Source organism: Diabrotica virgifera, chromosome 3, assembly GCF_917563875.1.
Source record: "Diabrotica virgifera virgifera chromosome 3, PGI_DIABVI_V3a".
NCBI classification, from domain to species: domain Eukaryota; kingdom Metazoa; phylum Arthropoda; class Insecta; order Coleoptera; family Chrysomelidae; genus Diabrotica; species Diabrotica virgifera.
The window spans coordinates 252,192,839-252,209,345 of record NC_065445.1 but is presented as its reverse complement, the minus strand read 5'-3'; the positions used below and the strand labels follow the sequence as shown (position 1 = coordinate 252,209,345).

General features: G+C 32.0%; 1 protein-coding gene across 1 annotated transcript in view; it reads right to left on the bottom strand.

The window, feature by feature from the left end:
* Positions 1-2,958: 2,958 nt before the first annotated feature.
* LOC126881704 (NCK-interacting protein with SH3 domain) overlaps positions 2,959-16,507 on the bottom strand; it is a 31,260-nt gene continuing 17,711 nt past the window's right edge. Inside the window, exons 7-9 of the mRNA XM_050646117.1 lie at positions 5,792-6,013; positions 4,366-4,538; positions 2,959-3,230 (exon numbers count right to left, since the gene is read on the bottom strand). Coding sequence (XP_050502074.1) covers positions 3,042-3,230; positions 4,366-4,538; positions 5,792-6,013 — 584 coding nt within the window. The 3' untranslated portion in view covers positions 2,959-3,041. The remainder of the gene's footprint in view (positions 3,231-4,365; positions 4,539-5,791; positions 6,014-16,507) is intronic.

The following is a 16,507-nucleotide window of genomic DNA, read 5'->3' as shown; positions in this document are numbered from 1 at the left end:
CTGTCGGACAAAATTAGTGGGAAATTTTCCTAGTCGGACATCCTAAACATGTAAGATATAGACAAAAATGTTGGTGATAAATAGCAAGCTAATTTTGATTTGTTTATGTACAAATTATATTTTGTAACGCAAAAAGTTATATGTCAGACAAAAAGTTTGGGCAAATCGAAGGAAATCAATAAAAAAACATTTTTTCAGAATGACTTAGTCACATATTGATAAAGCTATTTTAGTTATATATTATTATTTATATTCACATATTTACATGTGCATATATATACATGCACACTCCAAAAACAGTGAGGTAAGTATCAATGCATGTATATATTGCAAAACAATTATTTTTTTGGGTGGAGTTTGTTCTAGATATTCTCAAAATGATAATAAAAAATGTCAAAGAACATGTGAAAGCAATCTCTTAGGGTTTTCTAATTAGGCGCATCAGAAAGTACGGAAAATTTCCTACAAAAAACGTTGTATACATTTTTTTCCATACTCAAATATTAACCATGTAAACGACATTGAAAAATGTGAAGAGTCTAAAACTTCGGTGCTTATAAGAATAGACGTAAATATGACACATTATGCTTAGAAGTATGTATTAGAAGGCTGCATTTGTCAGTGTGACACTTTGTGCTATACAAAGTAGTATGGGCCATTCCACGAACATACGCCTGTTTTGGATTACTTCGACAACGAATATTATACTGTGCAACATAAGAAGTACGAAAGTAAATGGCGGTAATAATTATTCCAATAAACAACAATGTAATTTGCAATTTACTTTCGTTCTTCTTATTTTGCACAGTAAAATATTCGTTGTCGAAGTAATCCAAAACAGGCGTATGTTCGTGGAATGGCCCATATTTGAAAATACATGTTCTCTGAGTTTCTGTTTGCCACGTGTGTTGGAAATTAAATTTTATATTAACTATGGAGTGTTTTTGTGTCTATTTTTGAGTGTCAACAGTTTAAATTTTAAGTCGCCAAATCAAAAGTGAAACCATTCAACGGAACATTTTTGAGTAATTTTCGAACATTTTACAAAGTTAGTAAAATACTTGGTCATCAATTCAATGAGGTTTAGTTGCCAGATAATTGTGAAAATTCTATTGAATATCATTCTTCGTGCTATAATGCTTTGCTTGATTGCAAAATGGTACTTAAATAAATTATTACTAAAATTGTATAACGTAATTTTTCTCAACTTTCTACAAATGAAATATTAATGTAATTAATATGTCACATGGCTAGATTGCAATTTATTATGAATTATTGTCAAAAAAAGTGACAGTTTTTCTTAAATGGAAATGTATTCATAGACATAAGGGTAGACAGGGAATACAGTGCAAAAAGTCGATAGGTGGTCTATCTTTCTCTTTTAACAAAGCGATCCCGCGCATGTAACAAACAAAGATAGCTAGACCATTCAATCCATAATATAATTTGCCTGATCTACTATAAATGTATTACAGTGAGGTATCAAAATGTTGAGATAAATCGAAAAATATCGATTGTAATTGATTGCAGGAACTTTTGACATAGAATAATCACCCCTTATTGAAATTTCAAAAATTATTTTTTTAAATTGTCCGACTACAAAATCTACCCCTTATTTTTTTCCGACAACAGTCATTCTTGGTAAGGAATAATTTACTTAATTAAATTTCGTCTTTGTCGGAAAGCTATTTATCACCAGCATTTTTGTCTATATCTTACCTGTTTAGAATGTCCGACTACGAAAACTTCCCATTAATTTTGTCGGACAGAACTTCCAATTGCTTTTTTAACCTTTCATTAAACTCTCATGCAAAAATCAGACTGCTATTCATGACCAACATAATTCCTGTGATGTGACATGTTCTACGTGTCGGACTCGTTAAAATGCTCAACATCTTTGTCGGACAAACATTTTCTCATATATTACATAACGTTGGCTATCGAATAAACTTAAAAACAACTTGCTATTTTTCACAATCACAAACTTGTCAGGACGACACGTTTATCATGCTCCACAGTTAAAACTTCCCCTGTTCCAGTGTTCCCGTGCATCAAAGTTTGTCCGACTAGACACCGTTAAGCTATTAACAAATTTTCAGCTTGCTATTAATCAACTTTTCTTTCTTACGCGGGATCCAGGTCTATTACTTGTATACCAAAAAATGCGCAATAACTACCTCTTAAAACACACCAAATTTCATTATTTTTCTCAACCGGTTTTAGAGCAATAAATAAATCGTCAGTTTGTAAGAAAAATTTTAACACCCCCTATATCGGAAACAAAGCATTTGCGGACTTACTTTTATAAAGCAAACTGTCATTATTTTTTCATGCAGAATTACCCCTTAAAATTTGCCATACTTATTAAAAAACACCCTGTATTCATGAAAAACAAGTCTAGTTGTTAAAGTACTTAACTTTTTTGTTATCCAACATAACTGAATGAATCAAAAAACAGAATGTTGAGAAAACATGAGGCTATAGTTAAATTTTAATTTCAGTATTTTAAACATGCTAGAATATTCCACAGGGTGATGCGAACTTTGAGAAAAAACACAGTTTGATTCGTACACCCGGCATACAAAGAAAATTTACCTGTCTATCAATAATATTATTACAGTGATATTGTTAAAGAATAAGGCTATAATATATTAAAAAATCACTTAAATCGGACTGCAGGTTAAAGAAAATCGAGACATCAAAAATGGCCCATTTTTAAGGCGGGCGGTTAATTTTGCAGAGTATATTAGGTTATGTGTTGATAGTCGGTGGAGACGTTTAGTTTACCTATTTAATAAATAAATTATTATATATTTTGAATAAAGAGGGCATTTTATGATAAATTAACTGGATTATCTATTGCATAGGTAGTATAATCACCAAATTTATCTGTTATCACACAATTTCCAACTTTCATAGACTTCTTCTATATAACTAAACGACAATAAACTACATCGATTTAAAAACGTTTTTGATATCAAAAAATGAAATTGGAAAAATATCACATATAAATAAACAGCCAAAATAAGTATATGTTTGGTTTACTTAAACAGATGAGGAAACTCGTTAGAGATTTCTTTGACTAATTTCTGATCGAATTTACTCAATTCGCTTTCTTCGCAGAATATTCTGGTAAAACATTTCAGTATTTCATCGACTTTGTGTTTGTGTTCCTCGTAGTTCGTGTTGCGCATCACTCTTCTGCAAAGTTCTAGATACTGCCGTCTTCTCTGAAAAGTAGAAGACAAAATGTATCTTTATTAAAGAAAGTAGTCGAAATAAGCAAAAACAAGAAAGTTCCAGACTCTAAAAGAGCTCCAAGGACCAGAAAAAATAGGAAGATTGGTAAAAACGACAATAATTAAAAAAAAACCATTTGTGCTGTGAAATGCAATGGTACAGTCTCAGAAGAATTCGAAGTGAGAAAACATGTTCGCCAAGGAGACCCGTTGTTTACCTTTCTATTCAATATAGTTTTTTAGAAAAAATTGTAAGGGAGAGTGGGATAAATAGGTCCGGTAGTCTTCTCTAGAAAGAACACGAAAGCTTAGCGTACGCTGGAAAAGAACTTGGAAGTATAGCAAAAAGACTAATTCGGAAAAGCTCTAAAGTTGGAATGAAAGTTAATATTAATAAATCCAAGTATTTACATGGAAATCCCGATCAAAAAGGAATAAATCCCAGTGGGTCCTTTAAATTAGAGGTGGAGGACGGTTCAGTTGTAGAATTCGAGACGAATATATGTACTTAGACCCTTGACCAGACCTTCTAAGGAAGAATCTGAAATCAACCGGAGATTGACCAAGAGCAACATATGTGCTGGGATGAACAAAATAATTAAGGCCAAAGATATATCCAGTAATACAAAAAAAAGAGTATACAAAACTATAATTAGACCCACAATGGGTCACATCATACAGAACAGATTAGAACCATGGGAAAGAAATATACTTCACAGAATGTTTGGTGGAAAAGTAATAGAGCGAGAATGGAGAAGACGAACTAATGTAGAAGTGTGCCAATTTTATGCTAACCCTCCAATAACAAAAGTAGTGAAAAAACGTAGACTAGAATGACTCGGGCATCAAGAAAGAATGCAAGGTAATAGACAACTCAAGAATTTTGGTTGGAAAGTACCTGAGGGCAAAAAAGAGAGGAATACAAAGAAAGAAATGGAGAAATCTAGTGAAGGAATATGTCACAAAGATGGAAATTAGAGATTGGAAGCTGACAGCTAAGAACAAAAAACGGAGGAAATTATCCATCCAGCAATGGGTCTGAAAGGCCTGTTACCACTATACAGACATACCCCACGAGTATTTACATTCATGTTACTCTATAATAAGTTTCGAAAGGAATACTTACCATATCCCCTGTAGATAAATCCGAAATATTCCTAACTATAATATCAATGAGAACTCTTACATCATTCGTGTAGAACAAATCCGATGTGGATCTTCGACCGAACAAGTCGATAAATAATTTTAAAAGAGAATGGGGTGGAGCTGGTTCGTGATCAAAAATTCTCACAGGATCCTCTAAAACATACATAAAAATTAATATAAAGGGTGATTCAGTGAAATTGTACGATTTGACAACGCTGCTGACGATAAAATAGAGGAGCCGCGGGCTTGCGACGTAAACGCTGTGAGTCTAGGGAGTGGGAAGTTTGGTTATCATGGAAGCGTGGTCTTGTTAACAACGCGCATTTGCTGTGAAAGCTTATGTCAAAAATGGTGAAAGTTTTGTGCGTATACAACGAGAATTTCGTTTACAGTACCATTTGCCACCCTGTTCACAAGACCAAGTTACAAGACTTGGGTTAGGAACTTTGAAAGTAGTGGTTCAACATCACAAAAAAGAGGTGACAGTGTCAGAACTGCTCGCACACTACATAATATTGAAGCGGTGCCAAATTCATTACACGCGAGTGCTCGAAGATCACTGCGACGACTGCATGTAATGAATTTGGCACCGTTGCAATATTCTGTGGTGTGCGAGCAGTTCTGATAGTGTCATCTCTTTACTGTGATATTGAACCACTACTTTCAAAGTTCCTAACCCAAGTTTTAAAAGCCATGTTAAAAGAAACTGCAGCGCGGGGCGGCAAATGGTAGTGTAAACGAATTGCTCGTTATACACGCCCAAAACTTTCACCATTTTTGTAATAAGCTTTCACAGCAAATACGCGTAGTTCACCCGACTACGTCTCCATGATAACTAAACTCCCCACTCTCTAGATTCACAATGTTTACGTCGCAAGCCCGTGGATCCTCTATTTTATCGTCAGCAGCGTTGCCAAATCGTACCGTTTCACTGAATCACCCTTTACTATATATTGATATATTTTGTTACTTTGTCATATGATTTAATGAATAGATATGGGCAGATTGAGCCTCTATATTAGAGGATTGAGCTATCGTCCTCGTATTCATCGATGATTTGACCTTCGATTGATATACATTTACATAGACACTTACTTCCTGTATTGTGAGTGGGGGATTATGTTCTTTAACCATTCTTACTTCGTTATTTTACCATTAACTCTTCGACATTCGAAATGTCTTTTGGGTTTCAATAATCTTACTGTTATAACACAATAACAATGGAAGAATCCAGTAATCTGAGGGAAAACCCATCGTATCACACATATAATCAGTGGAGTTTGCTATAGTACCTCTTATATATTCTCAGAAAACTTTTTCTTATATATTATCACTGGTAAATACGCTTTGTTTGGAGATGGAAGATTTTATATCAAGACAATACATAAAATTATTATTTTCATTACCTTCTCTATTAATGAGTAACAAAATCTTCTCAGTAAAGGTTTTAGCGACGTCTCGTTCCTCTAAAGCTGCTAAAACAGGGTTCTCGATGTCTTCAGTAAATTGAAGATTAAAAGAAATAATCAAATTTAAAAATAGATCTGGAATTTGCTCGTCCAAATCTGTATCTGGGGGATATTCTATGTTGTCGAGAATGAAAGCCAAGAAACTCTTTCCCAAGAATTCTACAAACATAAATAAGAGACAGAATTAGTTCCTTTTTAATATTAAAAAACAGCTTATGTTTCATCTCGGTTCAGAGATGATCCACAACCCCATACGTACGTTTCTGTCTCTCCAGACGTCTTCAATGGGGCTATATGAACATCTCTGAATCGAAACGAAACGAAGCTGTCTATTTAAGCAGAATTATGAAAATAATTCGACATCTCGCTCGGTAGCGACATCTAGAGAGAAATGAGAAGTCCCAGATCTAAACAATAAATCTGAAACTTCTCGTGGAACCACTTTCTGGTAACATCCTTTAGTCCATTGAAATGTTACATTTAGGGTTGCATTTCTTAGATGAGTCAATCTTATTTTTTTAATGTATAGAGGGGTTCAGTAGAAGCGTAAGTTCAAGTTTTTTGGGTCGCCACCCTTGTCCTCCGGCCACCATCTTGGAATAAGTGGTGCAAATGGCTTTCGCGTTGTATTTCCTAAACTGGCAACCGTACAGAAAATTTAATTACACATAAAATGTAGAAAATTAAATTTTCTATAATTTTATATCTTTTACTTTTTATCGTCAAGTGACCAACAAAAAAGTTATAAACAAAAATAAGAGAAAATTTTGTAAAAAGTTTTCTTTTGGAGGTTATAACTTTTTTTCCGTTCATTTCACAATAAAATAACATCATAGCGATTTTGTAGAAAATTTTTCAACTAACAATTTCCACTATAAAGTTGTTTAATTTTATTTATTTATCTAGGTTTTACAGCGCTCCAACCAGATTCTCGAATTCTCATAGGAATACAATAAAAACAAAACCTTACTTACTTTTCCATCTATATATTTATTTATTATGATTTTAACATTCCTATGCTATTATGCTATTTTTGACCCTTCCCCCCCCCCTATGAGGTAGAGTCTGGAGGCGCGTTTTTTGTGTGGTATCCCCAATAGGCCTAATCAGACAATTTCTAGACAAAATAATATTAAATAATAGAAATAGAAAAAGACTGTTTGACTTGTACACACTTCTATATAAATCTAAACGGGAACTGGTGTATGTTTTCAAAAGACTGATAGTGTGTAAATAAATTTATTAAATCAGCTAAGTACTTTCAGCATATTATGCCATCATCAGAGCTATCCTATAAAAAGACTAAGTTGAAAAATCTTATTCATAAAAAATTATAAAGTGAAACTTACGTCTTATAGGTGTAAAAACCTCAAAAGAAGAGAAAACTTCGAACAAACACATTCTTTAGTTTAAAATAAACCCAGGGATATAACCACTGGTTAGGGTAAAAACCCTTAAATGTTTAAAAATTACATTTAATGTGTTTTTTATAAAATGGCTACCATTCTTACAAACAGCTGTTACTGACAATATTCAAAAACGACAGGCTGCTGACGGAAACAATAGTTCCTAGCGACATCTGTGTTTTTAAAATTATTTAAAATTTTTTTTTTTTTTTTTTGAAAATGACTAAGTTGTCATAGGTTACTAATTAATGAAATTAATATGAAAACTGAAGTTAAATTTAAATGACAATTGTTAAGTTTAAAGTAAAGTTAAATGTGAAAATAATCAAATTATCAAAGTATTATTAATTATTAAAAAACCAAACAACCAGTCAGTTCTGACCAAATATAGAAGTGAGATAGATGAAAACCAAGGAGAAGCACCGTTGGACAAGCTCAGAGTTCCAAAACTGTTTGAAAACAATATTATTATTAAAAGGCAAATCGAAAATATTTACTTATTGTAATCAATGAAAGAAAATTCAAATATGTTATAAAGTAATGTTCAAAAAACTAGAGCAATTGTTGGGCATGCTGAATATAACAGTATTAAAGAAACTTCTTAAAGATTGGATCAAATTTACAATTTAATTGAACCTGGGTGTTAACACAATTTTGAGGATTTCTTTTTAATTCCCTGCTAATTTCTAAGTCTTCTAATAAATTCATTTTTGTATAGTTGTTAATGGGTATACTATGTAGAATCCTACTATCTCTTTGGGGACTGAAGTTATGTTTAGAAGCATGTAAGTGATTGCCAAAACTAGATTTGTCAATCTTAGACAAATGTTCTTTGATGCGTGTTTCCAAAGGTCGCATAGTTCTCCCCACATAAGTAACAGGGCAGTCTCCACAGGACAATTTGTATATACCACTTTTTGATGTTTTTCCAATTTTATCTTTGGTATGAGAAAAAATAGATTTGATATTTTCCTTACATTTGAATGATAGTTTAAGGTTGGGGATGTTATTTAGGATTTTGGCTATATTATCTGAAGGATAACCTATGCATGATATTGATCTATACATAACTCCTGTAGTGGAATTGTTAACGACAGAATTGTAAGCTAGGGATCTATTCCTTTTACTCCTTAATTTGTTGAGGATGTTATTAACTAAAGTAGGGGAATAACCATTACTATATGCAAGTTGTTTGATAATATCTAATTCTGAATTGAAATTAGTATCTGATAATGGTAGACTAAGTAAACGATGGATGTAGCAATAAAAAGAAGCCATCTTCTGTTGAAAAGGATGGTTAGAAGATCTAGGGATGGTATGGTCAGTCTGAGTAGGTTTTCTAAAGACTGAAAAAATTAATTTACTGTCCATCCTAGTTAAAGTAAGGTCTAGAAAATTTATAGACTTGTTGGACTCGGTTTCTAGAGTGAAATTTATAGCTGGATGTAAATTGTTGAGCAAATAAAGAATATTTTCAGCATCTGTAGAATTGCCATCTATAATAGCCAATACGTCATCAACATACCTGAACCAGTATAAGATTTTTTGGAAAGAGTTTTGGTTCGAAGAATTATTATCAAATATGTTAACCTCGAGGTTGTTAAGAAACAAATCTGCTAGCAAAGGTGATAAAGGATTACCCATTGCCAAGCCTTGTGATTGTCTATAAATAATATCGTTAAAGGTGAAGAAATCTTGCGATAAACAAAATTTAAGTAAATCCAACAAGTGAGGAATTGAAACTCTATTAATATTACTTTTAATAAGTAAATTCTCCACTATAGGAATGGTTTCATCTCTAGGTACATTAGTAAACAAATTACTTACATCAAAAGAAACTAGAAAGAAGTCTCTAGGTAAGTTTAAAACTGACAGCTTATTTACTAAATCGGTAGAATTTTTGACAGAATAAGAAGGTTGTAAAGTTATTGTAGATTGTAAAATGGAATTAATGAATTTAGACAATGTAACAACTGGTGTGTTGTAAAAGCTAACCACTGGTCTCATAGGAACATTCGGTTTGTGAATTTTTGGTAAACCATATAGTCTAGGTATTTGAGGATTTGACAAAATGAAGGTTTTTTCTTTCGTTTTATGTAATTGTAGGAAATCTTTATGTTTAGATAAGGTATTTTTTAGGTTAGTGATTAATTTATTTAGAGGATTTCTATCTAAAATGTCAAAGTTGTTATTTCTTAAAAACTCTTCAGTTTTCTGAACATAATCACTATGATGCATGATGATGAGGCAGTTGCCTTTGTCAGCTTTAGTTATGATGAGGTTATTACTTTTCAGTTTGAAGGATAATTGTCTAATCAAATGGAGTTGTTTAAAACCAAATGTTTTAAACAACTCCATTTGATTAGACAATTATCCTTCAAACTGAAAAGTAATAACCTCATCATAACTAAAGCTGACAAAGGCAACTGCCTCATCATCATGCATCATAGTGATTATGTTCAGAAAACTGAAGAGTTTTTAAGAAATAACAACTTTGACATTTTAGATAGAAATCCTCTAAATAAATTAATCACTAACCTAAAAAATACCTTATCTAAACATAAAGATTTCCTACAATTACATAAAACGAAAGAAAAAACCTTCATTTTGTCAAATCCTCAAATACCTAGACTATATGGTTTACCAAAAATTCACAAACCGAATGTTCCTATGAGACCAGTGGTTAGCTTTTACAACACACCAGTTGTTACATTGTCTAAATTCATTAATTCCATTTTACAATCTACAATAACTTTACAACCTTCTTATTCTGTCAAAAATTCTACCGATTTAGTAAATAAGCTGTCAGTTTTAAACTTACCTAGAGACTTCTTTCTAGTTTCTTTTGATGTAAGTAATTTGTTTACTAATGTACCTAGAGATGAAACCATTCCTATAGTGGAGAATTTACTTATTAAAAGTAATATTAATAGAGTTTCAATTCCTCACTTGTTGGATTTACTTAAATTTTGTTTATCGCAAGATTTCTTCACCTTTAACGATATTATTTATAGACAATCACAAGGCTTGGCAATGGGTAATCCTTTATCACCTTTGCTAGCAGATTTGTTTCTTAACAACCTCGAGGTTAACATATTTGATAATAATTCTTCGAACCAAAACTCTTTCCAAAAAATCTTATACTGGTTCAGGTATGTTGATGACGTATTGGCTATTATAGATGGCAATTCTACAGATGCTGAAAATATTCTTTATTTGCTCAACAATTTACATCCAGCTATAAATTTCACTCTAGAAACCGAGTCCAACAAGTCTATAAATTTTCTAGACCTTACTTTAACTAGGATGGACAGTAAATTAATTTTTTCAGTCTTTAGAAAACCTACTCAGACTGACCATACCATCCCTAGATCTTCTAACCATCCTTTTCAACAGAAGATGGCTTCTTTTTATTGCTACATCCATCGTTTACTTAGTCTACCATTATCAGATACTAATTTCAATTCAGAATTAGATATTATCAAACAACTTGCATATAGTAATGGTTATTCCCCTACTTTAGTTGATAACATCCTCAACAAATTAAGGAGTAAAAGGAATAGATCCCTAGCTTACAATTCTGTCGTTAACAATTCCACTACAGGAGTTATGTATAGATCAATATCATACATAGGTTATCCTTCAGATAATATAGCCAAAATCCTAAATAACATCCCCAACCTTAAACTATCATTCAAATGTAAGGAAAATATCAAATCTATTTTTTCTCATACCAAAGATAAAATTGGAAAAACATCAAAAAGTGGTATATACAAATTGTCCTGTGGAGACTGCCCTGTTACTTATGTGGGGAGAACTATGCGACCTTTGGAAACACGCATCAAAGAACATTTGTCTAAGATTGACAAATCTAGTTTTGGCAATCACTTACATGCTTCTAAACATAACTTCAGTCCCCAAAGAGATAGTAGGATTCTACATAGTATACCCATTAACAACTATACAAAAATGAATTTATTAGAAGACTTAGAAATTAGCAGGGAATTAAAAAGAAATCCTCAAAATTGTGTTAACACCCAGGTTCAATTAAATTGTAAATTTGATCCAATCTTTAAGAAGTTTCTTTAATACTGTTATATTCAGCATGCCCAACAATTGCTCTAGTTTTTTGAACATTACTTTATAACATATTTGAATTTTCTTTCATTGATTACAATAAGTAAATATTTTCGATTTGCCTTTTAATAATAATATTGTTTTCAAACAGTTTTGGAACTCTGAGCTTGTCCAACGGTGCTTCTCCTTGGTTTTCATCTATCTCACTTCTATATTTGGTCAGAACTGACTGGTTGTTTGGTTTTTTAATAATTAATAATACTTTGATAATTTGATTATTTTCACATTTAACTTTACTTTAAACTTAACAATTGTCATTTAAATTTAACTTCAGTTTTCATATTAATTTCATTAATTAGTAACCTATGACAACTTAGTCATTTTCAAAAAAAAAAAAAAAAAAAAAAAAAAAATTTTAAATAATTTTAAAAACACAGATGTCGCTAGGAACTATTGTTTCCGTCAGCAGCCTGTCGTTTTTGAATATTGTCAGTAACAGCTGTTTGTAAGAATGGTAGCCATTTTATAAAAAACACATTAAATGTAATTTTTAAACATTTAAGGGTTTTTACCCTAACCAGTGGTTATATCCCTGGGTTTATTTTAAACTAAAGAATGTGTTTGTTCGAAGTTTTCTCTTCTTTTGAGGTTTTTACACCTATAAGACGTAAGTTTCACTTTATAATTTTTTATGAATAAGATTTTTCAACTTAGTCTTTTTATAGGATAGCTCTGATGATGGCATAATATGCTGAAAGTACTTAGCTGATTTAATAAATTTATTTACACACTATCAGTCTTTTGAAAACATACACCAGTTCCCGTTTAGATTTAAAATAATATTATTTATTATTATATCTTGAAAAAGATCTATCATAGTTGTTATTAATTTTTCATTTTTTTTTTCTATGGTCCAGGCTGTGAGTCAAGATCTGAATCAGTATACGAGGTGAATTTTTGTGGTATAATGAGAGTAAGCGTTGGCGTCATTGTCGGTAATTCATCTTCCAATTCATTTTCTTCAATAATAATTAATGTTGATATGTACACGATGTTGCTGCAACTTTGACCACCACAATGGAGAAATACTGCTGAACATTTGAGATCTGCCTTTCGACAACAACATGCACTTCCAGTTTCCATTGCATCCACCACTCATGATGCGCGCTTACAAATAACACAAAATGCTTATCTAATCACAAAAATATAAATTTTACCCACAAGACTCTCAATAGTATTATCTATAAAACTCAAAATACTTTTCACAATTTTTAATACGACTGCACGTGGCCAAATAGGTAGCACAAGTGTAAGAATAAGTTAAGTAGAGGGGAACCGACTGCTGTGCCACCTAGGTAGGATAAATTATAATAATAAAAGTAATAGAAGGCAGATATTCCGTCCCGAACGGAAGAAGCAATTCCTGTTTATTGCGTAATTAACTTCTAAAATACTATGTACAGATAATACAAAAACGACCGAACTGTAAGAATGTGCTGAGCCACTATACAGGGTGTCCAGAAACTCTACCGACAAACGAAGACAGGAGATTCCTCAGATAATTTTAAGACAATTTAACCCAATTCACCTAGTCCGAAAATGCTTCCTAAGGGAGCTAGAGCTCTTTGAAGATGGCGCCATGTAATTAGTTTTTATTAAATACCTCCAGAACGCTTCCATTTAGAAAAACGAAAATTTGTATACATATTTACTTTCCAGAAATGAGTCGATTCCATCCATTGCGAATTTCTAGTACCGGTCATAGGCGCTCGTTTTGGGTAGGGCAACGGTTATTTTATCGCATAACTTTTTTGTTTTTAACTTTTAAGCATTTTTGATACTGGATTATTAAATTGTGAGGTATTCTAGTACTAAAAGGTACTCTTACTTTAAGTCGGTAGGACACACCGTTTTCGAGAAAAATCGATTTGAAAGTTTTTGGTTTTGGGAATTTGAAAAAAAAAAGTTGAAAAAAATAAAAAAAAAAAACGATGTATTTTACCCACTTAAAGCAAGAGAAACTTTTAGTACTCGAATATCTCATAATTGAATAATCTAGTGTCAAAAATACTTAAAAATTAAAGATAATAAAGTTATGCTATAAAATGACTGTTGACCTACCCAAAACGGACGCCTATGACCGAAACTAGAAATTCGCCATTAATGAAATCGATTAATCTCTGGAATATAAATAAATGTACCAGTTTTCATCTTTCTAAATAATTTTTTTTGAATCTTCTTTTTTGAAATTCAAAGAACGAAAAATTTTCAAATCGATTTTTCTAGAAAACGGTGTATCCTATCGACTTAAAGTAAGAGTACCTTTTAGTACTAGAATACCTCACAATTTAATAATTCAGAGTCAAAAATGCTTAAAAATTAAAGACAAGAAAGTTAGGCGATAAAATAACCGTTGCCCTACCCAAATAGGACGCCTATGACCGGTACTTGAAATTCGTAATGGATGGAATCGATTCATTTCTGGAAATTAAATAAGTACACCAATTTTCATTTTTCTAAATAGAAGCATTCTGGAGGTATTTAAGAAAAACTAATTACATGACGCCATCTTCAAAGAGCTCTAGCTTCCTTAGGAAGCATTTTCGGACTAGGTGAATTGGGTTAAATTGTCCTAAAATTATCTGAGGAATCTCCTGTCTTCGTTTGTCGGTAGAGTTTCTGGACACCCTGTATAGGGTAGTTGCGTCGTCACTGAAATACGAGCTATGTTAGACCTTGTTTCAGATGCATAATGACGCAACGGTAGATAGGGTTGAAAATGGGGCGATTAAATTAAGATAATGAAATTCGAACCAATATCGATAAAAATAAAAGCCATCGTTGTCAAAAAAACAAACGCCATATCGATGCTCCTGGACGATTACTCTTCATTTAATCTTTATTTTAAATATTTAAAAATCGTTTTTTGCTCTTCTGAAGAATTTTGCATTTTGCGGTTGCGTCATTCTTCTTCTGGACCGGCGAATTTGTCCTCAAACAACTTCTTGTGTCTTTTCTATATATGCTTAGGGTTCCAAGTTTTATAGTAGGGAGAAAGGTTTTTTTTTTTCTTGGGTTTGTATGACTGCGGACCTTAGGGTCCATTCGCCCATCTAACCGAGTTTGCTCATTTTTACATTAATTTCAACTACTCTATGTTTATTTTACTTCCCTATGTATACATTACAATATCATCATATCATTATTATTACACTGTAACCTCGATAACTCGGATTAATCGGGACCGCGGCCGATCCGGGTTATCGAAAATCCGGGTTAGCCGGAGAGCATGGTAAAAATGAAGAAAATACGGTATACTTATAGATAAAGTCCGTTATAATTAAAATAACATGAAATATATATGCACAGTACACTTCTAACTTACCTATAGTTGTATAGAGTATAGTATAGACTAAAGACTATAGACAGTATAGTATAGAGTATTGTTCATTTCTAATTAAAAAAACTTAGTCAGTTTCGGTTGTGTCAATTTCGTCTGCCATCGGAACAATGTTATGTTATTTAAGAACAGTGGCTCTTTCATTGTTTAAAAGACCATTGTTGAAAAAATAATTTTTTAAAAGACAGTTGGAAATAAATAAAGTAATAACAGGTGCCTGTTGTTTGCGATAGCCCCAGATAATTAACATCGCTCTGCCACCGCCGCCGTGTGCCATGAGTCATTTTTACTATCGTATAGTTCAAATTACACAAATACCCATTATCTCGCAAATATTATATTATGGTCGAAGCCAAGTTTTATCAATGAAACTCGATATTTTTAAGACATTCCAGAAGAGGCTACAGATAAAATGTTTTAACATAATACATACATTTTTATTGTTGAAATGTTTGTCTGATGAAAATCGGTCCGGGTTAGCCGGACTTCCGGGTTATCGGGGGCCGACTTATCGAGGTTCCACTGTATTATTATTTTACATTCACATTTTTTACTTTTAGTTTTCATTATATTATTCATCTTTTTATTCAATTATATTTTTTTTCCTTTTTTTTGTATCTTTTTTATTTTTTTTTGTTATAATATATATATTTTTTTTTTGTTTTTTGTTTTTTTTTTTTGTTTTTTTGTTTCTTTTTGTTTTTTTTTTCTTTTTTTTTCCATTACGGTAAGACTAAAACCCGATTCATCCTCGCGGAGGTTATTCGTCTTCTTAATGGTGGGAGAAAGGTTAAAAATAGATTAATAATAGCATAGGAATGTTAAAATCATAATAAATTGTTTTAATAAAAAATATATAGATAGAAAAGTAAGCCTAACGTTTTGTTTTTATTGTATCCCTATCAGCATTCGAGAATCTGATTAAGTTTAAATTGCTATGTTATTTTATTGTAAAATGAACTGAAAAAAAGTTATAACATCCAAAAGAAAACTTGTTAAAAATTTTTTACTTATTTTTGTTTATATCTTTTTTGTTGGTCACTTGAAGATAAAAAGTAATAGAAACAAAATTGTAGAAAATTTAATTTGCTACATTTTATGTTTACTAGATTTTCCGTAAGGTTGGTAGTTTACGAAATATAGCGTGAAACCCCTTTGCACCATTTTTTTCAAGATGGCGGCCGGGAGACAAGGGTGGCGACTCCAAAAACTTGCACTTAAGCTTCTACTGATCCCCTCTACACTTAAAAAAAAATAAAATTGACTCCTCTAACAAATACAAGCTACGGCCTAAAAAATTTAACATTTCAATGGACTACTTAAGAGCACACAGTAGCGATCAACAGGTAGCAACAAACGTGGTCCAAGATTGCGAAAGTTCTGCGAACTTCCAAAAGTGAGGCAACAGTGCGTCGGTAATTCGACACTGACAGTGACGTTTATACTATCAAAAACAATTTTTATACACATAGGCGCGAAATGTTGCCAAGTCAGTTACGTTCGATTTCTTGTTATAAAAAAATCGATTTTTAGTAGTTCCAGTGTGACACAAAATCTAGGCACGGGATAAAAAAATTTGAAAAAAATTTTATTTGAAGAATGTGGTTTTTTTGTCTTTCTTAATGGCGGTACAGGCTCCTTTTTTCAATATTTTATTTAGTTATAGAGTAATTTCCACATACTAACCTATTTCTGAAATTGGGCTCTGTACCGCCATTATTTATTATATTACGAATATGTGTGCCAAAAATCTCGATAGAATATTCAAAA